Raw genomic sequence first — 25431 nt, 5'->3', positions numbered from 1 at the left:
TGGTAGTTTTATTACAAGCGATAGACTGAACTCTAACACAGCTCCTCGTCATGTAAAAGCAGCAAACAAAAGTCCTCTGTGTCCCTCTTATCTGATGGGTTCAGCTCCCCGGAGCGCTACTTGGACAGCTGCCTGGCCTCAACATTTTTTTCTAGCTTCCCTCTCTTTTCTTTTCCTCCTCCTACCTCTTCTCCTCTCATTTTCTCCTCCTCTCTCCAGTGGTCTGTCTGTGTATGTGTGAGAAAAGGGGGAGAGAGAGAGAGAGAGAGATAGAAGTGGGGAAGACGGCAAGAGAAAACATCTGTGTTGACCCACCTGCTCCCAGTGTCATTTTCATGGTGTTGTTTGTTGTTCTTCATTGGTTTCAGCTTTCTCAAGTGTCTCGTCTTTCTCTTTATCTCTCCTTTTTTTTGTCCATCTCTCCTCTGCAGGCACATAAAATGGCATGGCCGTTCCTGGAGCCAGTGGACACAAATGATGCCCCAGACTACTACAGGGTTATCAAGGAACCAATGGGTGAGTGGAGGAAAAAATGTGTAAAAAATATATATATATATTTGTCCACATTACACACAAACACAATGATGAATACAGACAACAAGGTATTTGTTTCGCAGCTACTGTATCCAAGAATAGTAATCAGCCTCCAGTCCTATTTGGGCCAGCAGCTACTCTGGACCCAAGCCTCTTCTGTGTTCTTCATGCCATTGAGTTCCTCTATTTGTACACATATTAAGTTTTCTGACTTTTATAATAGAAGCTTTTTTCCAGCAGTTTCCTGTTAATAGCCTTTTGAGTTTGTATTTAATAATACAAATCTAAAGTACCATCTAAACAATTGCATGTGCTCAGGTTGTGACTATTTTCCACAGCGTACCTTCAGTACTTGAAGCTGATTAATGTGCTTTTTGTACTTTTGTTTTCATTCATCATCCTTTTATTTATTAAAAAAAAAAAAACTTGTTTGGACTTGTGGAGAAATGTCACCTTGGGCTTTTGGAAAATGTTCAAAGTTTTAAAAGCATGATAAATGATTAATGGAGCCATCCAATGGTCGTATTAACTGACAGTGAAAATAATCAATAAAGTTGCGGCCCTAGATCATATCAGACAAAATAACTAAACGACACAAGATAAAATGTTATTTAAACCTATTTAAGGAAGGCAGTGGTCAAGGCTGTATTTGTTTTGAATGCATTGCTCTTGAAACATCATATCTCTGATGTATCTTTTGCGGATTGGCAAACCTTTAGTGTTGCACTTTGTGGCTCTTCTATGTAGGAAAATAGAATCAGCGGATACCCAATATTGAATTACCAAAACTTGGTTTGGGATCCCTACTTGGAAGATGAAATGGCCTCAGGAGTACTGTTTTTTCATTTCTTAATAGCTTGAGGCAATTATGAAGCTGCAGCTTCTCACTGGAAGTAACACCCAGTCTCTATATCTTCAACCTGAAAACACATCAGGAGACCAGCAGAGAGGAAGCCCTCCAACTCAGATCAAACCGGCCATGTAAATGGGGACTTGCGTCAACAGGGCCTTTTTGAACTTCCACACAAACAAACCGTTAATGAGCTGGTCCGGGTCTGCCGGGCTCCCTGTGGAAAGGGACCAGCCCCACACTTAGCTCCTGTTGGCCCAGTCCTGGAAACTCTAGTCCTCCCCTCTTCCTTCCACCGCAAGAAAAAGACCTTGTTGGTTTCAAAAAAAGAAAAAGGAGCATTTGGCTGGTGTAGCTACAGCCGTTGGTCGTTTTTTTTTTAGAGGGTTTCTAGATGAAATCTGATGACAGAGAAGGTCTTTGATATTGACCATGAGGTTTGTAAGTCCTTGGCCAGCTGGGTGGGGGTTAAGGAGGTTAAGAGTCGGATATGTTTGTTTAAAACGCAGCCCCGGGGACGCCGTGCAGAGCAAACCACCGGCAGCAGCAGATTATATGAAGCTTTTTCGCTAACTCAATCTTATTTTGGTCAGTTTCTAACTTGATTTAACCAGGTTGGTGACACTGAAAGCTCGTTTTAATGGGAAAGCCAGACTTGGAAGCGCTTATTTGACACTCGGATAATGACGTTCAGAAAATGACGCTCTCCTCAGGAATGATAAATCGGTCATATCTCAGTAACTGATCTGGAAGGCTGAGTAGATCGAGGTTAAAGCTGGCAGAGGTTTTGGATTTTTGCTGTCACATATAAAGTGATGAACTGTGCTCCCAGGAAACATATTTGAATATCTGTCACATGCCACATAAGCTGCAATTACTTTGAAGCAGACATGCTCATTTGTGGAACAAAGTCGATTAGAAAAGCCAGATATTTATCTGCTGTTTCTGCATATGTGATGTTTGTCTCTGGCAAGAGTTTCCAAGTATCTGTAGGTTTTTTTATTTGCTTTATTACATACTATACATACAATCGTTAACCAAATGTTTTGTTGTTGTTTTTTTTTAAAATCCCCTTAGACCTTTCCACCATGGAGGAGAGGTTACAGAAGCGCGAGTATGTAAAGCTGACAGAGTTCGTAGCGGACATGACCAAAATCTTCGACAACTGCCGCTACTACAACCCCAGTGACTCGCCCTTTTACCAGTGTGCCGAGGTTCTGGAGACCTTCTTTGTCCAGAAACTCAAAGGCTTTAAAGCCAGCAGGTAAGATGGGGGCACTGACGAGGAAACAAAACACAAAATGTTTGGGTGACTTTGAGAAAAGGGAGGCAGAGAGCATCCACCCTGCAGAAGGAAGTGTCTATGACCAAGTTATTAGCAGTTCCAGCTGTGACGTTGACCTCTGACCACCTTGGAGGTTTTGTAGACACCAATGAGAGCAATAAAATGTAACTTCGGGAAAAATACGTCAGACACAGGTGGAGTTCATTGACTCCTCCTTCACCATCTTGTGTTTCTTTCAAACTATTTAAGTAATTTGAAAATAACTTTTTTGTCTTTTTTGGGTCATGACTGAATGCTCATGCAACCAGCAGGCTTCTTCTGTCTCCAGAACAAGTCAGCATAAAACACTGACACACATAAATCCAACATACAGTGTACCATTTTAAAAATAATGTATGATATTCCGTGTTCTTTTAAAAGCATGCATTGTTTAGGACACTGCAAGGAATGCATGACTTTCCCTACTTCAACCATTTTCTGCACACTGTATGAGCTTTCAGTCACATTCTTGATCATTTACATGTTGGTGGTATCTTCATTCACTATTCGGTCGCTTTCACAATTAATAAAGGAGAATTTTCTGCTTTGACTTTTTTTTTTTTTAGTGGAGTTATGGAGTAATTTTCAGACTTGATTTTTTTATTATTTTTTTTTTTAACCATCTATTACAAGCAGAATAGTGAGTTTAAAACCAGAACAGCCTGACGTAAGCCACACGAAAAGCCAAGTTTTTACTGTTTCCCTACAATTTGCACTGCATAGCTTGGGAAATATGAAAAATTGGTGCTTAATTCATCTCAAACCTGCTGCATCAGGGCTTTTCATGGTCAGGCTGAGAACCAAAGCTCTACTCTCTCATGCTGTTGCTGCTGTAGTTTGGGAGCAGCTGTTTCTGCTCAATTAATCCTCGTACAACAAATAAGCTCAAATAACTCCACTATCCGCTCCTGCCTGGTTGTGCCCCTAAACTCACCTCACTGCATTGCCCTCACTGCGAGATGTGATTGCTTTGGTTGGATGCACACTGCAAGATTTTAGCAACCGGTTGATTCATACTAAACACAAAGTTTCTACGAGTCTTGTGGTTCGCATCCAGCTTTATGTGCCTAAAACGGTGATGTGCTTCACCCACGTGTATTTACACCATCCATTCTCTCTCTCTCTCTACTCTCTCTGCCTCTCTCTCGCTCTCTCTCTCTCTTTCTCTCTCCCTCTCTCTCTCTCTCTCTCTCTCTCTCTCTCTCTCTCTCTCTTGCAGATTGTGATGTCAAACTCCTTGGTGCCGGGGTCACTCTTAAAACAAACAAAAAAACAATAATTTGTTATCCCGGATGTTGCTGTTTTTACTTGTTTAAAACAGCGTTAAAAAACTTTGTAAGAAAGTGCATATATTACGCCACACTGTAGGTGTGAACCTTTTTTATTTTAGAAGCAAAGGAAAAAAAAAAACTTTCTACTGTCTAATAATGGCAGCCATGTTGGTAACACAAGCATTCAAGGGAAAATGTATTTTCTTACAATTCTTGCAACAGATGACTGATATTTTGTTTATGTTTCAGTTGGATATAAGACAAAATATGAAGTTTGTCTTTCTCTTTCTTGAGAGATTCAGTTTTGAAAAAAACAAACAAAAAGCTGTTGATTGTGAAATCTGACTTCATTTCCACACAGATAATTTATCTTTTAATTTGACAGAACTGTTGTTCATCATCTTGGTCATAACATGCTGCAGCAGAACATTTTTACCTCATTTCTTAGCTGAGATTTTTTTTTTTTTTAAATAAGCATGCAACATTTATTAGTTTATTTTTATTGGCTGTACCCATGTATAACTATTTCATGTGCATATTATATCTTTTTTGTGAAGGACTATTTTTATGTTCTAAAGGAAATAATGGTAGGATCTGTAAAGATAGATTGGAGAAAAAATGTAGTTTAGCTTTCCTGTTCTAAATATGGCAAGCTCGACAGTCTCCAGTTTAAAAAAAAAAAGTCCTTGTATATACACTGTTGGGCTGACATCACATCATACACTTCGATAACATTTCACCAACATGGCTGCTTGGTCTCAAAGTGTCTGACCCACTGGCATCCAATACATGTTTTTGTTTTGTTTGTTTTTTTTGTATTTCCCCTAGTGCATATTTTTGTCATATTGTAAAGCTTTTAATAAAAAAAAAAAAAGAAACAACAAGAAGTTTTCCAACTGTTTTCTTCCTCCTCTCTTTGCCCATCTCTGTAGGTCTCATAACAACAAACTACAATCAGCAGCCTCTTAGCTCCTCCTAAAATCAAAAAGACAGGCCTTGTGGTTTCCTCTGAATGATTAAGCCCTGTGGTCCAAGTCAGGCTCAGCTCGCCCAACCTCCAACACCTCCATTGCAGTGCTAAAAGGGAGAGAAAAATCCTTTTCATCCAAAGTATCACTGGGACATAATGGCAGAGAAGTCCGCAGGGGCGCCCCCCGGACCCTGTTTGGCAGCCTGTTACATCCCAACAGCCATTCGTACCAGCAAGCGTACCATCCCATCCACAAGAAGAAAGATCCAGATGGGAAACGATGAGTTTGCTGGTTGGAAGTTCAGTGGCAGTCTGATCTCACGGCAGCATCAGACTCTTGGAAGAGCTGTGTTCATTCTCAAGCTGATCGCTATTTTTGTTTGTCTTTCAAAGCAAAGGGTCAGCTTTGATCTTCCCACTCAGAGGTGCAACTTTCATTTCATCCTGTTTTTATGACACAAACATCCCATTAAAGTCCCTGCCTCAAAAGAAAATATTCATGAGGTCTAAAAGAAAACTGAAATGCCAATTGTATTTATGCTTGAAGCTGCGGTCATCCCATCCATGTACAAGAGTTCATTCTCCTCATATTTGACTTTGAAAGCAGCATTATATTGGCGCTGTACAAACGTCGCCCTTTGTCCCCCATCAGACAACTTAACCAGTATCGCACCCATCTCCACTGCACCCAGTTATATTGCCTATACCCTCAGGTGTGTAGCCCTGCACGGAGCTTGACCCGGTCTCATAAAACCCACATCATGGCACATAAAATCTGACTGTACATTCCCTATCATGGTAACCTGATACTGAGATGTTCCATTTGTAATAGAAGCTCAATTTCTGAAAATAATAATCAGGAGATTCACTTTTCTGTTGGATCAACATCATCACATTTGGGCATAGACTGCACTCATCCAGTGGTCTTCATTTTGTCTATGGTGCTGTGTTACTTTCATGTTGATTTCCAGAGAGAAACACCCAGGTCAGGCCATCCCACCCACCACATCCTGCCCTTCCTCAGACCTTTTTCCATTTTGTATTGTGAAAAATGCTAACTAGCTCTGTGGTCCTTTTTTTTAACTTGACCTTTTGTCCCTCAAAAGGTCAAGCACAAGAAGCAAGGAAACAAGACTGTTAGGCCTTCAGGGAAGATGAAACTTGTCCAAGGCTTAACTAACCCACATGTACTGTACCTCCCTCCATGCACACACTGTCTCGTCAAAGCTCTTGTTTCTGTCAATGGCTGAGTCTGTAAGTCTCTCTCCCCTTATCTATCAGCCACTTCTTCCAGCGTATTTCATTGACGTTGACAGGTTGGCTCACATATGTCTCTCAACTCGCCCTCAAAGCATGGTTAAGTAATTGGATAATGGACTTTTCCACTCAGCATCAACTCAGTTATGTTGCGGTCTGCGGCAGCATGTCTGGGAGTAAACTTTGAGTGGGGACTGGGGAGTCTTTGTATCGTGGGGTTTGTATGAAAATTTTATAGCTGCATTTTTAGCATGTTTGGGAACATTTTTGTAATCCGTGATTATCAGTTTTGTAGGAGGGGAGCAGTCATAAGAATTACAGTTGTCTTTAAGTTGTTGAAAACAGGTTCAAATTAAGCAATCGTTTCTGTTTCAATCATAAAGTTTTCTTAATTCTTTGTGTGAAAGCAGAGTTGAGAGATAATGTAGCTTCTGTCTTCTTTTCTGTGTTTGTGTGTCTTTCACACAAAATGTCCGTCACTTTGTAATCTGTTGATGACGATGTGTTTCATCCACTCTTTGTAATCTCTATTGTAAATTATGGCTGTCCAAATATGTAGAGATAAAAAGATTTTTAGAAGTAGAAACTTTTATTTTTCACTCTTTGAACCAGCAACTAAGCCCACCTGTATATTTTAACTGTCTATTTTTTTTTCTCTTTAATTGAAGTGAACTCTACATTTAGGTGAAATTGCCCTTTATATTAAAAGTGCTGCATATTGTGAGCATAAAGTTTTTGAATGGGGTAGAGTGACACAGTTAACTCTTGTAAAGAGTTGATCTTTTTTTTTGTAAGAAACCAACCAGTTCAACATAACTTCTATATTGACATTGCATTTCTTGTATTATTTATTCATATCAATGAAAAATTCTCAGTTTTTTGAGTAATGTTGACAAAACGTAACTGCAGATAAAAAGTACTCTATGTTTTTAACAGATTGTGGCAACTCCGAAGAGATTCTCTTTTGTACTTGATAGGACATTTCATCCTAGGTAATAAAGTAATGTTTTTGACACCAGTTTTCAAAAGAGTTGTGTTGTCTCTGCTCGTTACAGGCAATGAAAAGGTTTTTCTTACCTCATCATGCATGCCTATCCAAGTTTGTTAGTGTGCATCACATTGATGTTCAACTCAACGTTTTGTGCATTATAAGTGAATAAATGATCTGAAATCAAGATTGATGTCGCAGCAGACCTCATGAAGAATCTAAGGAAAAAGCTTAGCAGCAACCTTTTGGACCACTTCTAAATTACCCAGGGATGTTTTGCTAAGACGTGTAGGCACGTAATTGCCGAGACAGGATGAATGAGTCAGTGCCCATGGTGTATTAGAAATAATTTCAACAGCATTAAATTAAGGGTTGAAGTAGATATGTAATTTGCTACATTTTGAGTCCTAAATGAGATGTATAATTGAACACCATCTGCCTATCAGTGATAGGAGATACCCCTAGAATGACGTATTAGGCGGCACCCCCCATGATTTAAGGGTTAAGAGCCCTACCATGAACTGCCTGATTCAAGTCCTACCATAACTTTTGTTCCATCTCCGTCTTGTTAATTTCAACTCTAGTACTGTCTTTCATTTTAAAAAGGACCAACTAATGCCCCAAAATATCAGGAAAGTTATGCATTGTATGCTCAAGGGGAAGCATATAGAAGGCAAACCTTGAGGGATACCCTTATACAGACTTCTTCTGACATTGCTATTGTATGTCACTTTAAATACAGAAAATGTTTTGAAACAGACTAAGGTTAGGCAAATGCATCAGGAAATGTTGATCTATCTATCTATCTGTAGTTGGTTGGTCGGTCGGTCCACCACTCTGGTCCAGAGTGAAATATCTCAACAAACAATTTGATAGATTGACATGGAATTTTGTACAAACATTCAGTTCCCAGAGGATCGTGATAATGTCTTTGGTGATCCTCTGACATTTCTTCTAGCACAAACATGAGGTTCACATTTGTGGGTTCGATCAAAATGTCTCAACAACTGTAGGCTGGATTGCCATGAAATTTTCCGACACACATTCAAGCCCCCAGAAAGATAGATTGTAATGTTTATGACCGAAAAATTATACAAAACTAACATTCCCATCAGCCTCAGTTGTTATTTGGTTCATTGCTAATCGCCAAGTGATAGTATGCTATCACACCAAACTAAGATGGTGACCATGGTATAAACATAACCACTTAAAGCTACATTGCATAAAAATTGGTATTTCTGCAGTTTAGCACCTCCAAAGTGCAATACCACTGTTGTAAATATGGACATATCGTGTTTGTCCTGATTATATTACTTATGATGAAAAATTAGTGGCTCGAAAAGTTTGCTAACAGCCAAACATTAAGCTAATGCAACAATACAAGACATAGTAATAGTAGTAATATTTACTATATTCCTTACCTTTTATTTTGAAAAGCTCTCACCAACAACTAAGTCAGTCAGTCCCAAATTTACTCTTGTCCGTAGGCTTCTTGTTCAGTCACTCTCTTTTTCTCTTCCAAGCTTCCATCAATGTCCTTTTCAGTCTTTGGCCTTGATGTGTCCAGCTCTGGTTCTGGCACGACACCAGCTCCACTCCCCATCAGCATTCACTCAGGCCCTGGATCTGAAAACCTCCTTTTCCTGGTAGTCCTAAACGCAAACACTAACAATTTCCCAGTGCTTTGAGCTCAGAGTCCGGACAGCCCAGCTAACAAACTGTTCTAACATTAGCTAACAGCAGCTATAGTTTGCAGCAGTTTACTTTACCGCCTATCAGGAAACTTTGTTAAACACAGAGTTGATGCTCAGCAGGTGGGGGACATCAGGAAACCAGAAAACATTTTCTCCATAAAATGTGATCCAGTTTCACCAAAATAAGTAAAATAGTTGGTGATGTGTGCCGTAAGGCATTATGTAGTTTTCGCCGGTGATCGTACAGGGGGGCAGAGTGGGAATGACAGAGATGCCATTCATCTGATTACATGTCAGTGAAACATTGAAATAATTTTAAAGCTGTTATTTTATGGTACAAAAGTTACACAACGTTGCTTTAGCGCGTTAGCATTGTTATTGTAGGCGAATGTTAGCATGCTGATTAGCCTGACAGTGCCACTAGCATGGCTGGTGATAGTAAATCAGCTGTTGGTTTCACAGCTAATTTTTGCACCGACGCCCTGTAATAAGTTAATCCGGCCCTACACACCAAGTTCAACCCCTCGACTTAACTCAATTATCCAGCGCTTTGAGTGAAATATGTGTGGACTAGTGAGCGTTGAAGGACAAGGTCATGACCTTCAACACATGCACACAAACTCTTACTGTGATCACATTACCAACATGACACATAAAAGCCACCTCCAAGGTTGACCTTTCACTCTCCTCTCACACGCTTCTTCCCCACCTCCCTCTCTAAACTCCCCACTCAAACCACTAAATGGATCCAGAGGCTTGCGCAGACGCTGAAAGCACTGTAGATGACCACAAGCACCACGTTGTTTCATTCCATCATCATTGCCTTTTTCTCTCACTCCCCCCTTCTGGCTTGGGGGCTATCACACAGGAAGCAACTTAGAGATATTCCCACCTCCCCCTGTTTTTTTTTCTCCTCCTTTACATCCTCCGTAATGAGGAATGTCCTCCTGCTGCGATAGTAGCCAAGATGTGGAGCAGGCTCCTGATCCTGCCTGCCTGCATCTGTTCCCTCCAGCGCTGATCCCAGATAGAGGCTTCCTCGAGCCTGGGAACTGACCGGCCCAGCTGACAGACGGACAGAGGAGGAGAAAAGAGGCTTAGCCCTGCCTCAACGTCCAAGTTCCCAAGTCAGTACCTCTTCCCTGAGGCCAGACAGAGACCTCGGTTGTTAAACTCTAATTAGACTGTCTTACATTGGGGGCTCCTTCTCATGCAATCAGTGGTAATGATAATGAGGATCAATGTTTCAGTCAGTGAGCAGATGTATGCGATAGCGTGAGTGAAGGGTTGGTTTAAAGACAGAAAAAAATCCTTACAGGGTCGTTGAGTACAAAACAAATAAACATTTTTATTGGGTTCATGTATATTAAAGCAATGTACGTGTTCAGTGCAAATCTTTTCACTTTCATAAGAAGCATGAGCTCAGGGTTGTACTACAATCAAGCCAGGGATTTCTGATTAAATAAAAAGCTATCCCTTTGGAAAGACAGACCCAACACCCCCTGTCCTGCTTCAATCCCCTCCCTGTGTCATTTTACATAACCTTCTTTATTTCTCCTCCACCTTGCCACCGCCTCTTTCTTTCTCCTGCCTGAATACTTCAAATAAATACTTCTTTTTGAGCTTTGGCCTTACCAGAGGAGTACATGTTTATGTGTAAGCAAGAAAACACAAGCCATCCCAAAGAGGAGCTGTGATGGAGGCACTTTTCTGAAGTCATGTGCCCAGGTGCAGAGAGGATCAGATTCCTGCGATTAAATTTATGGCTTAGTCCCTACAACAACACACCCCTCCTCATTCAGCAAGGCCCCTTTTGATGTCCCAGTGTACTCGGGCAGATATTTCATCGTGGACACATAATTAAAGTTAGAATAATAAGCCGTTCTCATGACAAGCAAAGGTCTTGTACTCTCTCTCTCTCCCTTTTTAGCCCTCCTCCTCCTCCTCCTTCTTGTTGATGCTTTTCATTCCCTCCCTTTGGTAACAATAATAGTGCATTTCCTCTTGCCAATAGCAACTACAGTGACAACATGCACGGGGTTGGGTGTTACATAGTACGAATCAGTGCAATACAACATTTTGCTTTCATATCAATTTAGATGATCTGTATGATAAGATCCAAGGTCCCTAAAATGTCCTTAACAACTCTTTGTATGGAAAATACATGTAAAGGTGTTGATTTGCATCTAGTGTTCAAATGTTAAAAAAGGAAGCATGTTTTGAACTTACTCAGAAAACACCAATGACCTGTCTGTATGCAGACTCATGTGTGTTTGGATTATGGTGGGAATAAGGAGGCTCAATCTTACAATGCGTCTCTCTCAGTACAAATATTGGTTTTGTAAATGTACATGAAAAAAACAAAAAAAACAATGCAGATGTAAATGGTGATACAAGATGATAAAATAGGCAAATTCTATGCTAAATGGACAGAGGCATGCTACAGAGCTAAATTTCCCTTTAAAACTGAGCCAGATTGATACCTTTCCAATTCAGGAACTTCATGAACCAGCCATGAAAGAATGAGGAGAAAAATGATAGAGAGCTGAAGGGAAGCCCTTCTTTGATGCCTCAAACATTACAAAATGATCATGGAAGATCCATTTAATTGAAGCTGCTTGTGTTTTCTATCAAAGAGACCGCAAGTCAGTACTTCAGGAACTTTACAGATCAGTAGAAAAGCTCTCCCCGAATTATGATACATCATAGCAGTCCATAAGAAAATAAATCCATGCTTTCCGCAAAATGTCTTCTGTCTTGCACAATACTGAGGGGTTAGTTATGATCAGTTCACGTAAGCTGCAATGTCTTTTCCCCTGCAGCAGGGGGTAATAGTCACATCTTTGCTTCACCTACACCTGGAGCGGGTGGCCTCCAGAGCTTTCTGGTGCCTTCGTTTGTTGAACCTCTTCACGTAGCTGTTACTTCGCAGGAGGCCGTCTCCGGGCTTCAGTTTGCCGCCAAGTAGGTTCAGGAGGTCACTGGGAAGATGGCGCCTCCGGTGGTAGATCTGGCCCATTATTATGTATCTGGTCCCTTGGGAACAAAAAAGGGGAAATGTTGAAGTGACTGAAAATGTGCACATTCGAGCAGTTTTCATGTTTCCACTAAACAAAGTAGTTGTTTCTTTGCTGAATTCAGGGAAAACAGAATCCCACAACCCACATGGGAATACTTTACTGAATTTATGGGTATGACACTTACTTCAAACTCTGCATGCAAGTCCCGTAATATACAACTCCTTTCTTAAATCTGATCTAAGCATGAATCGTACAACAAAGTGAATAATCTACATTTTAATATTTCATTTTATGAGGCTTCCGAGCAACCTCACTGCACTCACCAAGCTTGATGTCAGGGCATGGCTTGCTGCACCTGTAGGTGTCCAGGACAAGAAGGCGAACTTTGAAAAAAAAGCTGTCTGGCGTCACATAGAGACGACTCATCTTGTAGAAGCCATCGCTGCCCACCATCAGTGTAATGAGCCGTATTCCTTTACGAACCACATCGATGTCGTGAACTATCCCATTGATAGCTGAATAAGCGACATGAAAAACATACGTTGGAAAATCATATATATGCATATCGCACACTGAATCTGAGATCTAAGATTTCTGACATTCTTGGAAATATGTTTGTTTCTTGCCAAGAGTGAGATGAGAAGATTGATACCATTCATGTCTATATTGTAAATATTGAGCTACAGCAGCAGCCAATTAGCTTAGCTTAGCTTAGCATAAAGACTTGAAATGGGGGGAAATAGCTAGCCTAGCTCTGCCCAAAACAAACAAACAAACAAAAAAAACCCTAAAGCTCACAAATGAACATGTTATATATTGTTTATTTAAATTGTACAAAAAAGTTTTTACAGGGTTTATGTGGCAGACGAAAGTCACTGTAAGGCTGCCAGGCAACAAGCAGAGACTTCATAAAATTACATAAAACTATTTATGAATGTGTCTACACCTTGGTTTTGTACAAATTTGACACACGATACAAGATGTAATGTATTCATTGAGCTTTAACATGCTAAACAGAGGATATCTGTTTCCTCCAGTTTTCACACTAAGCTAAGCTTACTGGCTGCTGGCCACGACTTCATATTTATTGAGCCTACATACATGAGAGTGGTATCAATCAAGAACTATTCCTTTAAATTGTTACTTATAGTCTTAATATCTATGTACACAATGTTGACTTTACTTTTATTCCTCTACCTTTGGCAAACTATCTTTGTCTCTCAGTGGATACATACCAAACTCACTGTAGCAATAATACTCTCTCTCCTCTTTCTCCTTCCTGCATTCGCTCATGCAGAAGGCATCATGTGTGAAGTCGGACTCTGCAGAGAAAAAGACAAGCAGAGGATAGGTTGGAGGGACGGCAAGAAAAAAAAGTGATTGTCTGCCATGCCTCGTACGGAGCCAGACTCTCATTCCAGCGTCATTAGAAAAGGACAAGGTTGTCATTACAAAACCCAGGCGTCGCATTCCTCTGCATGGGGCAGGAGGAGGTGGTATGTGTGATGGGATCACATCCATGTTACAATTCCCATCTTAATTACAATATCAGAACCTTCTCACTTGCTTTGAATCAGTTTCATAACAATCTCTCGCTTCCAAAAGACTGCACACAAAGGGAGACACTGACTGCCAGATTTGAGGGAAGTGGTTGTAATTAGTGGCAAGGGGTGTTCACTAACTACCAGTGGAAGGGTAAAAACCATCACTGTCATTATCACTCTCTGTGTGAACTCTATGAACTCTATGTTTTAGGTATTTTATGGGGTATTTTTCTAGGCTTAATTAGATAGTAGACAGTGGAGAGTGACATGGTCAGCTTGTTGAACCCACAGGCCACCAACAAATCTGAATTTATAGGATCTCTTTTTGTTTTAAAAACATTTAGGTAATTCTGTAGTGTCAGGACCGAAGTAAAATACACTCATTGTGCTTTTTATGATAAAATGTTAGAATAAGCCTGGGTTTATTAATTGTATTCAAGTGACTTATACAAACATGTCTTTGGTTTGAGTCACTGAGATTGTGTGATACCATATATTAAAGGTCAGAATGCACAGATTATTACTGCCAATAAATACTGTGATGATGAGTATCAAAGGTTTTCCCAGACGGCTAAACTAATGTAATCCCAAAGGGGGGTTTAAACATTTTACATCAAAGATCCTGAATATATGGACACCCTGTATTAATACACAGGTTGTGCTTCAAGGTCAGGAACAAAGCCACCCATACCTCGCCTCAGGATGTCGAACTGGTAAAGCAAGCTGGAGGAGCGCCGGTTGAAGACGACAGGGGGGCGGCTGTTGTTCCTGGTTGCTGCACCGATACCTGACTGATATAGACTGGACTTCCCCGGCCTGTTCTCCTCTGGGTCCAGCCGTCGGTTTGGGGGATCTCTGCGTGGGGAGTTGCCTGGTTGGTGAGGCTGAGCCTGAGGCTGTATGTGGGGTGGACCCCTGTTTCTGGAGTTTGGGTGTCCGTCTGGTTCGCTCTGCTGTGGAGGACTGATGTTGGACTGGGTGTCCTGGTTGGTTTTCTGCACAGTGCGGTTGCTGGTGGCAGTAGCTGTAGCTCCTGTCAGCTGTGTTTTTGGAAGCAAACCAGCAACTTCTCCTCTAGTTTTCTCACTGTTGTGCTCTACAAGACGGTCACTCTTGGGGCCCTTTTTGCTCTTGTTGTGGGGACTGTGGTGGCGAGGGATGGGGGCCAGGTCACTGTGCTTTGGCCAGACAGCAGAGGGTAGAGGATGGAGGGTGAATTTGGACTCGCTGGTCTTGCTGCTCTTCTCTAGAAGCTCATTGATGGGCAAGGAAGGCTCTTTTACCACTAACCGACTCTGGTTACTCGGAGCTGGATCCACAAAGCTGGTCTGACCCTTTTCTATCAGTGTGTACAGCTCTGGGTTGACAAAGAAAAAGTTGCTCCTTAGAAACATTTCCTTCATTTTGAGAGATTCATGTAAAACATAAGCTACAACAATGGATTTATTTAAGTTCATGATGTTCCTTGTAACTTTAAATATTTCATGCTGTTAGATGTTTCTTATTTTCAGTTAATGAAGTATTAAATTTGTTTGTGTTACTACTTCAGTTAGAGTTCATCAGTAACATTCATCATGACAACTTTACACTTTATTTTACAGTATGATGATCTAACCTGATAAGAAGATATTTGTTTAAATTACAATATGTTTAGGAATAACTCCAAATGTGACAACTCTGCAGACAAAATTATCTCAGACTGACCTTTTTAAAATAACATTTTTTGACAAATAATATAATTACACTGATGTAATGGATATTGTACTGGGGAGATACAACGCTCCACATTGGTAAACATTAAATAAACCACAAAAGCATTCTCTGTTGTGGTTTATTTAATGCGACTTGTAGAATTAATAGGTCTAATTTTAAAAAGTCAGCGTGTAGCTATAAGAAAATAAGTTTTTCACACATAAATCATCTCACATAAAAATGTACAAAGCTACAAATCCATTCTTCATGATGCAAAAAATGTTTACACTCACCATTGACAACATGCTCCTCTGTCTTGTAAAGAGGAACACCAAGAAGCAAGAGAAACAGAATAATCCCTGCCATCCTGGATGTTCAGTGTGGACACAAACGTTAAGGTCTGCTACAGAGCTGGGATTCCTGGGATTTTTATATGGGCTGCTCAGGAATGAGACGGGATGGGGTGGAAAAGAAGGTGGTGGGACGTCCCTAACGCAGAAATAAACACTTTGACAGGACACTCCTTTCATTCATAAATGGGTCCTAAAAAGGCTCCCATTGTTGTTTACAAAAAAGAGGGAAAATGTGACTCTGTGTGGATATCCTGTGTTGTTTACCAAGTAGGATTTTTTAATTTTAGAACTTAAATTACCTTTTGGTATCAGCTTAGCTGTTACCTATTTAGTGATGGTTTATTTGCTTGCTTGTTTGTTGGAAATGTTGATTGACAATATAAAACACACTCAGACTTCAGAGCAATTGCTAACAATTTATTTTACTTACATTAGCTTGCTTTAATGCCAGGTGGAGGTGAGGCTGACCTGAGTGTATTTAATCATGAGTCTTTACTGTCCTCTGGTGATCATAGTGAGGAACGGCAACATATCACTAAATTTGTCAAACCTGTATGGAAAGCCATTGAGGTCATTATTTATCTCTTTTTCCCAACTGTTCAGTGTTTTATATTTCTAGTTAATAATAGCTTTAAATCACCAATAAGTGGTATAAATACTGTTGCAAATGGCAATCAGCATGAATGTGCTGGCACACTTGTTTTTCACCAATAATCTGAAGAAATTATTAAAAAAGATACCTTGTCTTATAAAAATGTGTGAGAGAAAGGATTACTTATAATACAGCTCCAGGGAGTCAAATACTTTTAAGGACTTTTAAATTTAATTATATTTTTTATTACATTTCTATTTCATATTATGATATATGTTTTATATATTTGTTTTTATATCCATGTTATTTGTTTGCAAAGACCTTATTAGCTTTTCACCAATTCGTGTTGATGCCAGTACTAAGATGTCCAGTGTTCCATTTCAATATCCAGAGCTACAGTGTAAATAAAACGATTAAAAAACCCTGGACACATGCAAGGCATCAATCAAAATTTAAATCAGAAATCATTTCTACTGCTGCTTTCTCTTATTTGCTGAATAAGGGATTTAATGCTGAAGTTAAATAATAATAATATAATAATACAGTTAAATAATGGGCAGAACTGTTTCTTTGTAAATGTTGGTTCTTTTAACTTATTTGATCCTTGATGCCATGGATAGTTGAGGTTCACATCATTATTAATGAACCCATGCTGCTTTGTTACTTGTTACTGTCTAGAGTTTCTGTCTACCTATCTAGAGCTAAAGTTTAAATTGACAATTCAGGGCCACTGTAAACAGGATAGTTGACATGGTGGCCTGTCTGCCGATAAAAGACTCATCCTTTGGTAACACAAACATAATTTTCAGATGATTATTCACTAATTCACACACATAGTTACAAATAATATATTCCATTTCTGCAAACAGAAATCCCTTAATGTTACACACTTGGACCTTTAATGACCGGCTTCATCACGGACCAAATACCGTTTACAGTGCTCTAGCAATGATTGCTCTTATTCAGACATCCAAATCACTGATCACTGTGCAGTGATTTGTATTTATGTCCTGAAAAGGAAGCTAAATGCGACCCAGATGGGACTCGAACCCACAATCCCCAGCTCCGGAGGCTGATGCCTTATCCTCCCCAGCTCCGGAGGCTGATGCCTTATCCATTAGGCCACTGGGTCATTACGTAGTTATAGGTAAATAATGGCTTTTATCACGAATTTAGACCTAGATTCTAGGACGCGTATTCGAGTAACTAGAATTAGAAAACACATTGTTGGGAGGAGAAAATGTTACCCACGGCTGCGCAGGCATTTCAGACATAGCCGCGATTGTTTACAATGAGGACCAGTCGAGCCACAAGGATGTGGCAGCGTGATCTCGCGATACTAACAGCGGTTGCCTTTGACAACGGCTTCGTTGTCTGAGTTTCTTTTTTTTCTAACCGTGAGCAAAGGGGCGGTGCCTGTGGTGCAACTGGCCAATCAGAGGTCAGCAAAAACAGGGCTGTATATACATGACGTCACAACATTTCTAAAAAAAATTTTTTTACAAGAAATCATAAGGTAAGCACGCTGCATATTTTCTGCGCCCTGAGGTACATTTTAAACAAATGTACACTTTAACTGTCTGAGCTATTGGTTTTGTTTAGAATTTGAGTGTATGATCTTCGTCCCGTTGGATTTTCAGCGGGTTTTTGGGTGTTGGTTTCGCAGACAGGGTCCGTGTGTGCGGAGCCACATGGTGTTAGATAACCGGCTCGGCTTCAAGACCAGAGACCACTTAGCTGCTAGCTAGCTAGCCGCTTTAGCTTTAGCTAGCCAGAGGGAGACCGTTGGTGGGACGGTTTGATTTCTAACGTTTTAACGTTGACGTTGTCATCTTTCAAACAGGGAGCGTCTGTAACGTCTGTGGAATCGGTTGTCTTACTCAACGGTCAGGAATGTCAGCTGCCAACGACAGCGGAGATCGACTCAGCCAGTTCAAAAACAAAGGGAAAGATGCTAATGTGAGCTTCGTCGGCACACTCGGAATACAACACAAACTGTGATTTTAGCTGATCGGAATAGATTTTTATGCTGTCTTATACTTCTGTGTGCATCGACTTTTTTTATTTTTTCCCCAGGAGCTAAGGCGCAGGAGAGCGGAAGTCAACGTGGAGCTCCGGAAAGCAAAGAAAGATGATCAGATCCTGAAGAGGAGAAACGTCCAGAGCCTCACGGACGAGCCGACCTCTCCTCTCCAGGAGAAAGATCCTAACGCACAGGTAGACTGATGTGATGTGGGCAGGGGCGCCGCCAGGAATTTTGGGCCCCATGACAGAAAAATCAAATTGGGCCCCCTCTGCGCAGCTGTGGTCCCCACATCTCTAGGACCTAACTATCCCATCAAAAGCTTTACATAACTCTAATCAAAGGCTTGCAACTGTTTTCCGTGTTGTAGTTCAATACTAGTACTAGCACAATATTTACTGCTGGTGATTTGTACATGCATGCAAGTCTGCATACAGTATTCAAGGATTCAAGGAGTTTTTATTGTCATTGCAGCACATGTAAAACATGGGATGAAACGAAATTGGTTTCCCCTGGTCCCGGAGCAGCCCGATATCAAATATAAAATATTATTTAAAAAAAAAAAGAAAAAATGCATATATACAGAATGCAGTGCAGTTCACTGTTTGATGCAAGATTAAAAGCCACCATAAAAATGTGCTACATGCCATTTTTTTACAGTATCAATGTGTTTTTATTGTAAAATTTAAAAATGGAAAATTCTCTTGACATTAATGAACGATTTAAAAAAAAAAAGAAAAGTGAACGAACTTAAAAGATATATTTAATTTACAATCATAATAAATGAACATAATCCTCTCAAAACAATGAAAACAGCAGATTTTTTAACTTTAATCCTCTCAAAACAATGAAAACAGCAGATTTTTTAACTTAGCTGCAGATATGTCAACGATATTTTTTGGGGCCCCTGTCAGTCGCGGGCCCTTGGAATTGTCATAACTTTTCCCCTCCTATACGGCGCCACTGGATGCGTGTCAGCTCTACTTCCCCTTTCACAGTTTTTTCCATGTCTGAAACATTTGATTACATAATTCAGGAATGAGCTGCCATACATCTGTGCAAGCTAAAATACATGTATAAAGGTTTTACTACTTTGTTTAAAACACTTCCCAGCTGATTTAAGAAGAGTAAGTCAATATTCATGTGTTATTATGTTATGAAGGCATTGTGAGTCTCTACAACTTGGGTGTAATAGGTCAAGACTGTGTAGCTTTCTTATTTTTTTGTTTTACAATAGACCTGCATGTCTTCATCCTGTTACCCGGTGAATGTCAAGCGTTATTTTTAACTGATAACTGATTGAAGGAGGTTTAGAGGGCAGACAATTAATCCTCTTTTGTTTCTGTCTCTATAGCCTCCTCAACACTGGTCTGTGGAGGAGATTGTGGGCGGTGTAAATAGCCAGAATGTAGATCATCAGCTGCAGGCCACACAGGCAGCCAGGTATGGTCATTTTGAAAAGACCTTGCAAATATAAATATACTTGTGTCATTTTATGCAACACACAGTCTAGATGAGCAAAGACATGGTGGACATGGTATCACCTGTATCGCCTTAACTCCCTGTCTTTTTCCGATGTACAGGAGGCTCCTCTCCAGAGAAAAGCACCCACCTATTGACAGCATTATTGCTGCCGGACTTATCGAAAAGTTTGTTCGTTTTCTGGCATTGTCTGAATGCCCCCCCATCCAGTTTGAGGCAGCTTGGGCCCTGACAAACATCGCCTCAGGTACCTCAGACCAGACCACTGCCGTAGTGGAAGGAGGGGCCATCCCAGCCTTCATCAACCTGGTGGCATCACCCCACCCGCACATCAGCGAGCAGGCCATTTGGGCTCTGGGAAACATCGCAGGTACTGTAGACTGTCAGCACTCAACCTCTCCTTGTGTTACTTGCTTTACTTCTAATGCTCCATTAATACATCCTGGACAAATAATAGCTGTAATGTGGGGATCTGTTATTGTTGTTTTGCGTAATTATATTTCCTATTTTTACTCCCCTTTTGTTTTCTCTGGAGGTGTTTATTGTCCAAAGGTTATTCATTCAAGATAATAAGGAACTCGTGGTCTGTCATATCAGTATCAGCACTTGTTTGGTTGCTTTCCTTGTCAGTATATAATGAAAACCTGACCTGGGATATTATGATAATTGATAATACTATGCTGAAAGTTTTTTCAATATCAGGCTAGCTCTAAAATGCTTAACCAAATGATAAGTACTTTTTCCTGTTCTGTGATTGCACCCCCCCCCACACACACACATATTTAGGTGATGGATCCAACTACAGAGATCTAGTGATCAAGCATGGTGGACTCCAGCCACTCCTAGCCTTGCTTGCAGTCCCTGACCTGTCTGAGTTTCCTGTGAGTTTCCATTAACATTATTGCACTGCTGAGACTTGTTTGTTTTGGATTGCAGTACAGCCCTGTTAAGTCCCAGTATATTCCTGTGAGATATACTGTACATCCACACTGTTAAACCTATGTCCAGCTGAGAGAGACTGCTGTTCACACTTTGCATAAAAATGCCAAGCCTTGGATTGAGCTGAATTATCATGTCATTAATAGTCTAGATAGAACTGACTAGACTTTTGTGTGGTGAGGAGTACATCTGTGCATCTCTGAACATATACATGTCTGTGATTTCCCACAGGATTCTGTGAGACTGTGGAAGAAACTTTTGTACATTTTAAAGTTAAATGCATCAAATTGAGGGCAAAACTAAGAGGCTAGATCTGTTAAACATTATTTATACAATGGTTTGGCTGAATACTTGATTGTTATTATTACTGGTGCTCCAATCAGGATTTTGGGGGGCCAAATATGAAGTATTTAAATTTAGAAATAAGTATCATTTAATTGTTTAGTTATAGGCAGGCAAACTGTGCAACATATTACACTCTCTCTTAGAGACGCAACTTAAACTTGCAGAGAACTAGTTCATGTCAATTTCTTCATTTTGTTTTTAATGAGCTGCTTTGCAAAATGCTGTGAGTTTGATTTGGGCATGTGAAAGTTTGTAACTGTTGACTTGTGGTTGTGTAGTTAACCCGCAAGCAAGACACACCTTCCTTCTCTGTTTTTCTTTGCTGACACACACAGTGTCCACACAAGTGTTTGCTCTACAATTACAGACTGCATAATAACTTTTTGATCAGTGTACAGAGGCAGTTATGCTAGTTCCACCTATAGTGTAAAATAATTTTGGTTCATTATGAAACTGTGGTGGGACAAATTAGACTATGGCGGGCTCTGCCACATTAGAATCAGATCCCAAACACATAATTAACAAATCTATGATCCAAATGAGCTGAGATTTATTATGCTTTCAATTCATTATGTAATTATAGACCAGATCAAAGAGCAGGCCTAAGTACATTTTATTTCACCTGAGTCACCTGAAGTGTCAACAAGGTTTATCAGCCTGGAATGTGGTCTGAGGCTAATTATACCTGATGAAAAGTTAATGTACAGTTGAGAAGCCCTTGGTGATTTGAGAAATGTTTTGGATTTATTTATTTACTGTGGTTATTCCCAATGTACAAATTGTACAACAGCTCTCACTGGAAATACAATACATGCATTTTAAATGCAGTCATTAGTAAAAATATATTTATTCAAAGTCAGTGACAGTTACTGTCATCTGCATCAGTGTTAATAACACTTGACTTTTAACACACCCTACCAGTCTGGCTACCTGCGTAATGTCACGTGGACGCTGTCCAACTTATGTCGGAACAAGAATCCAGCACCACCTTTGACAGCAGTGCAGCAGCTGCTTCCAGCCCTGGTACGCCTCCTGCACCACGATGACAGGGAGGTTCTGGCTGACACCTGCTGGGCTGTGTCCTACCTAACGGATGGCTCCAATGAAAGGATAGAGGTTGTGGTGCAGGCTGGCCTGGTGCCTCGCCTAGTACAGCTGCTAGCCTGCGGGGAGCTTTCCATTGTGGTAAGTTGTATTAAGTTTGTTTACATTAAAAGTTAGAGCAGTTGCCAATTGTCATTTTCAGTTAATACAACATAAAAAGTCAAATGAGGTTACCTTCATCAAGTGATAATGTTCACCATCATCTCTTCTGTATATGACTCCTAAATCATCAGTACTATGGAAAACTGATCTGCTCTCCTTCAATTATCAGACTCCAGCCCTGCGGTCACTTGGTAACATTGTGACTGGGACAGATGGGCAGACCCAGTGTGTGCTGAATGCCGGCGCCCTGGCGATGTTCCCCAGTTTGCTACGTCACCACAAACCCAATATCCAGAAAGAGGCAGCCTGGACATTGTCCAATATCACTGCTGGCAAGGACACCCAGATCCAGGAGGTTATCAATGCAGGCCTGATGCCCATCCTCGTGGACGTCCTCCAACAGGTCAGAACACAAGAGCAGACAGAAGATACAGCTGGCTTGATACAATAATCCAAATGAGATTCATTAATTCATCAATAAATCAAATTCTATTTATTGATTAATGTGGAGAACATATTTTACCCATCGTAATTACCTTCCCTGAACAATGGACAGCCACACATCTGTGTATGTTTAACGATTGCATTACATAGCTGGTCAGAGGATTTTGTACACATACAGTACATATTTCAAAGTGTTAAGAACAGAATCACAGACAGAATATTGAAAAGTATAGAAAAGTATAGAGATATCAAAGTTGTCAAATAAGTTGACTTATTTGACAACTTTGATATCTCTATACTTTTCTTTGGCCTTAAATATCACATGTCATTTCTGTTTAGGGAGACTACAAGACCCAGAAAGAAGCAGTGTGGGCTGTCACCAATTATACCAGCGGTGGAACAGTGGAGCAAGTGGCCTACCTGGTCCATTGCAAGGTGCTGGAGCCTTTGCTCAACCTGCTGACAGCGAAAGACAGTAAAATCATCTTGGTCATCTTGGATGCACTCCACAATATTTTACAGGTATACTGCCAAGACCCTGTTGCTATCTTTGCAGTAGAGTTGCTCAGCAAGTTTGTCATTATAGTGCAGTCAAAATACTTATACTACTAATACTCTGTGCCATGTGTCAAGTGGCTGAAAAAAAAGAAGCTGGAATGGCCATGAAACGCGTCTTTTTTTAGAAAATGAAGGATAACTGTAGTAATATGTTGCAAATGTTTTGGCAATACAAACTATCTGATGAGCCAGTCACACATTAGGGATTAAGGGTTAATAATAGACGACTGCCTAGAGCTGCAATAAAGAAAATAATTTTAATACATTTAATAGAAATTAGCCTTTAGTGTGCACTTTACCCTTCCAGACTCATCGGCCAACAGTAATTTATTTTTAAGCCCGGTGGGAAATGGAGATTAACATAGCTGGTTTGTAAGATTAGGAAACATGAAGATTTGTAGAATTTAATCTCATTCACATTATAGATTGAATGACAGATGGATTCTTCAGTCACAGGTTAAAATGGCTGGTCTCGGGTTCATTTCTTGGTGAGGGAACTCTTAGTCTTATGGATTTGTTTTTCCCTTCTGCACAGATGGCATCCAGAACTGGTGAGATTGGGAAAATGTGTCTAATGGTTGAGGAGTTGGGTGGTCTGGATAAGATAGAGGCGCTGCAAACTCATGACAATGAAGCTGTGTACAAGTCTGCTCTCAACATCATAGAAAGATTCTTCTCTGAAGAGGTAAGTGTTAACGAGGGTCCCTTCAGTCTAGCTGTGCAAAAAATCACAGATAGAATAGTCCAGTAGGTGAAACTTTGGAGAATAGTTGAAATTATATAAATGACGATTACAATTACAAATTCTTGACCTATCACATTAAGTAAGTTTTGTCTCCATCTGTTAATCTTGCTTTTGCCTTTTTCCAAATGTGTGCATGCTGTGACTTTGCGATGACTGTCACTAATAATCAGGACTTGTATAATTGTAGTTCTAACCACTTCCTTACACAATTAAAGCTGAACACAAACATGGGAAGAATTATGCAACTGGCAGAACTAGTACAACTACATTGTTAATTATATGATTCATTGACAGCAGCTTTGGCAGAGCAAGGGAGTGTGGCAGAAGTTATTTGTGTGGTCACTCCACACTACTTAACTGTTGCCAAATAATAAATGTAAGGTGTGGGGCAACATAGTTGTTGTCTTCAGTATAATAATAGTGCTCATTTTAATCTTCAACGGACGTTCCTGATCAAATCACTAAAGACCAAAGTCTTTTAATATGTTAAAACACAATTTTACTGATATGATCTGCCTATTAATGCTACCTGATTTAAAACAGACCCTTTCTTAGCTTATGTCCGTGAAACTGTCCCCAGAACATGCCAACACTTGGTTAACCCTGTCATGCTTCTCTCCTCCTGTCCCTCTGGTCTTTCAGAACGAAGATGATGAGTCTGTGGTTCCTGAAGCCACGGCAGAGTGCTATACCTTCCAGATCCCTGAAGACCAAAGCACTTACCAGTTTTAACATGTCCAGCTTAATCTTTGTAACACAAAAAAAAGAACATTCTTACCTTGTTGATATATATTTTTAAATTTTTAGACATTTCATCCTTGTACATAACAGTACAAAGACAAACTGTTTCAAATAAATATTTGTAAATAAATGTCATTCATCAGGGTTTTTTTGGGGCGGGGAGGAGTGTTTCAGATATAAGCAGGCCATGAACATGGAAACCAGTTTGATTTACTTGGTGAAACAATGGGAAGGAGTTGAGGTGTTTAAGATTAAAATGAATGCATCTCTGTCACCACTAGGTGACACTGTGCTTATTCTCTATGCTTGCTGTGAGCCTGCATGCCATAGGACCCCTGTTGTGTCTATATTACATTGTAAACTATTTTATGAATGAAATGTGTGTTTCAGTGTGCTAACAGTATATAATCATAATGGCTTAGTAGGGTGCAGGATGTAACAGAACCAGACTCAGTCTTCACGCATGTACAATACTAGGTAAAATCTTAGTATGATTATTGGTTGAATATGGCAGAAGTATGAACTGGCACTTTCCTATGTGAGTGTGACGTGATTTTGAATATTACATTTTACATGTAGAGATGTATATAGACAGCTTTCTTTTACAAATGCTCATTTTTTGCAATTAATCAGCTGGTTCACCTCTTACTCATTAGCATTAATCCAGCATGTATACTAAATATCGATTTGTGTAGATTAATAATAGAAATCGCTCAACTATGTATAGTCTAACCATTCACAGTCACAGAAATTGTTTAGCTGGTTCATGTCGACATGGACTACATCAAGCGATCCAGATTGAAACCGGATAAGGACGTTTTTACTTTCAAAATAAAATAACTCGTACCACTGTAATCAG

The 25431-nt window shown here is 40.1% G+C and overlaps 3 protein-coding genes across 7 annotated transcripts in view; 2 read left to right on the top strand and 1 right to left on the bottom strand.

The window, feature by feature from the left end:
- LOC104933560 (nucleosome-remodeling factor subunit BPTF) overlaps positions 1-7224 on the top strand; it is a 43837-nt gene extending 36613 nt beyond the window's left edge. For 4 of the 5 annotated variants that reach the window (XM_027282529.1, XM_027282528.1, XM_027282530.1 and 1 more), the window contains 3 exons: positions 432-516; positions 2462-2648; positions 4912-7224. In XM_027282529.1, the coding sequence (XP_027138330.1) occupies positions 432-516; positions 2462-2648; positions 4912-4948 (309 nt within the window). In that variant the 3' untranslated portion in view covers positions 4949-7224. Of the gene's footprint in view, positions 1-431; positions 517-2461; positions 2649-3927; positions 4435-4911 lie in introns of those variants that run through there. The other variant, XM_027282531.1, reaches the window with a different exon arrangement.
- Positions 7225-11249: 4025 nt separating this feature from the next.
- LOC104933562 (uncharacterized) lies at positions 11250-15534 on the bottom strand. Its single transcript, XM_010749054.2, has 5 exons — positions 15438-15534; positions 14144-14809; positions 13144-13230; positions 12232-12423; positions 11250-11924 (listed from the first exon to the last, which is right to left on the bottom strand). The coding sequence occupies exons 1-5, from the start codon at positions 15508-15510 to the stop codon at positions 11737-11739; spliced, it is 1206 nt and encodes a 401-aa protein (XP_010747356.2). The 5' UTR covers positions 15511-15534; the 3' UTR covers positions 11250-11736.
- Positions 15535-17479: 1945 nt separating this feature from the next.
- LOC104933555 (importin subunit alpha-1) lies at positions 17480-24707 on the top strand. The gene is made up of 11 exons (XM_010749047.3): positions 17480-17605; positions 17933-18048; positions 18166-18306; positions 19467-19555; positions 19696-19964; positions 20381-20475; positions 21800-22063; positions 22254-22487; positions 22868-23050; positions 23622-23771; positions 24474-24707. Exons 2-11 carry the CDS (start codon positions 17983-17985, stop codon positions 24561-24563), a joined length of 1581 nt encoding a protein of 526 aa, XP_010747349.2. The 5' UTR covers positions 17480-17605; positions 17933-17982; the 3' UTR covers positions 24564-24707.
- Positions 24708-25431: the final 724 nt, after the last annotated feature.

The sequence above is a fragment of the Larimichthys crocea genome, chromosome X (assembly GCF_000972845.2).
Source record: "Larimichthys crocea isolate SSNF chromosome X, L_crocea_2.0, whole genome shotgun sequence".
NCBI lineage: Eukaryota > Metazoa > Chordata > Actinopteri > Sciaenidae > Larimichthys > Larimichthys crocea.
This window is presented reverse-complemented; position numbering and strand designations above follow the sequence as displayed.

Coding starts and splice junctions, on each gene's coding strand:
- LOC104933562 (XM_010749054.2), bottom strand. CDS start 15,510: ATGGCAGGGATTATTCTGTTTCTCTTGCTTCTTGGTGTTCCTCTTTAC. Junction 12,424..13,143: donor TTATTGCTACAGTGAGTTTG/GTATGTATCCAC, acceptor TCGCTTATTCAG/CTATCAATGGGATAGTTCAC. Junction 11,925..12,231: donor ATGCCCTGACATCAAGCTTG/GTGAGTGCAGTG, acceptor TTTGTTCCCAAG/GGACCAGATACATAATAATG.
- LOC104933555 (XM_010749047.3), top strand. CDS start 17,983: ATGTCAGCTGCCAACGACAGCGGAGATCGACTCAGCCAGTTCAAAAAC. Junction 18,049..18,165: donor ACAAAGGGAAAGATGCTAAT/GTGAGCTTCGTC, acceptor TTTTTTCCCCAG/GAGCTAAGGCGCAGGAGAGC. Junction 23,051..23,621: donor CACTCCACAATATTTTACAG/GTATACTGCCAA, acceptor CCTTCTGCACAG/ATGGCATCCAGAACTGGTGA.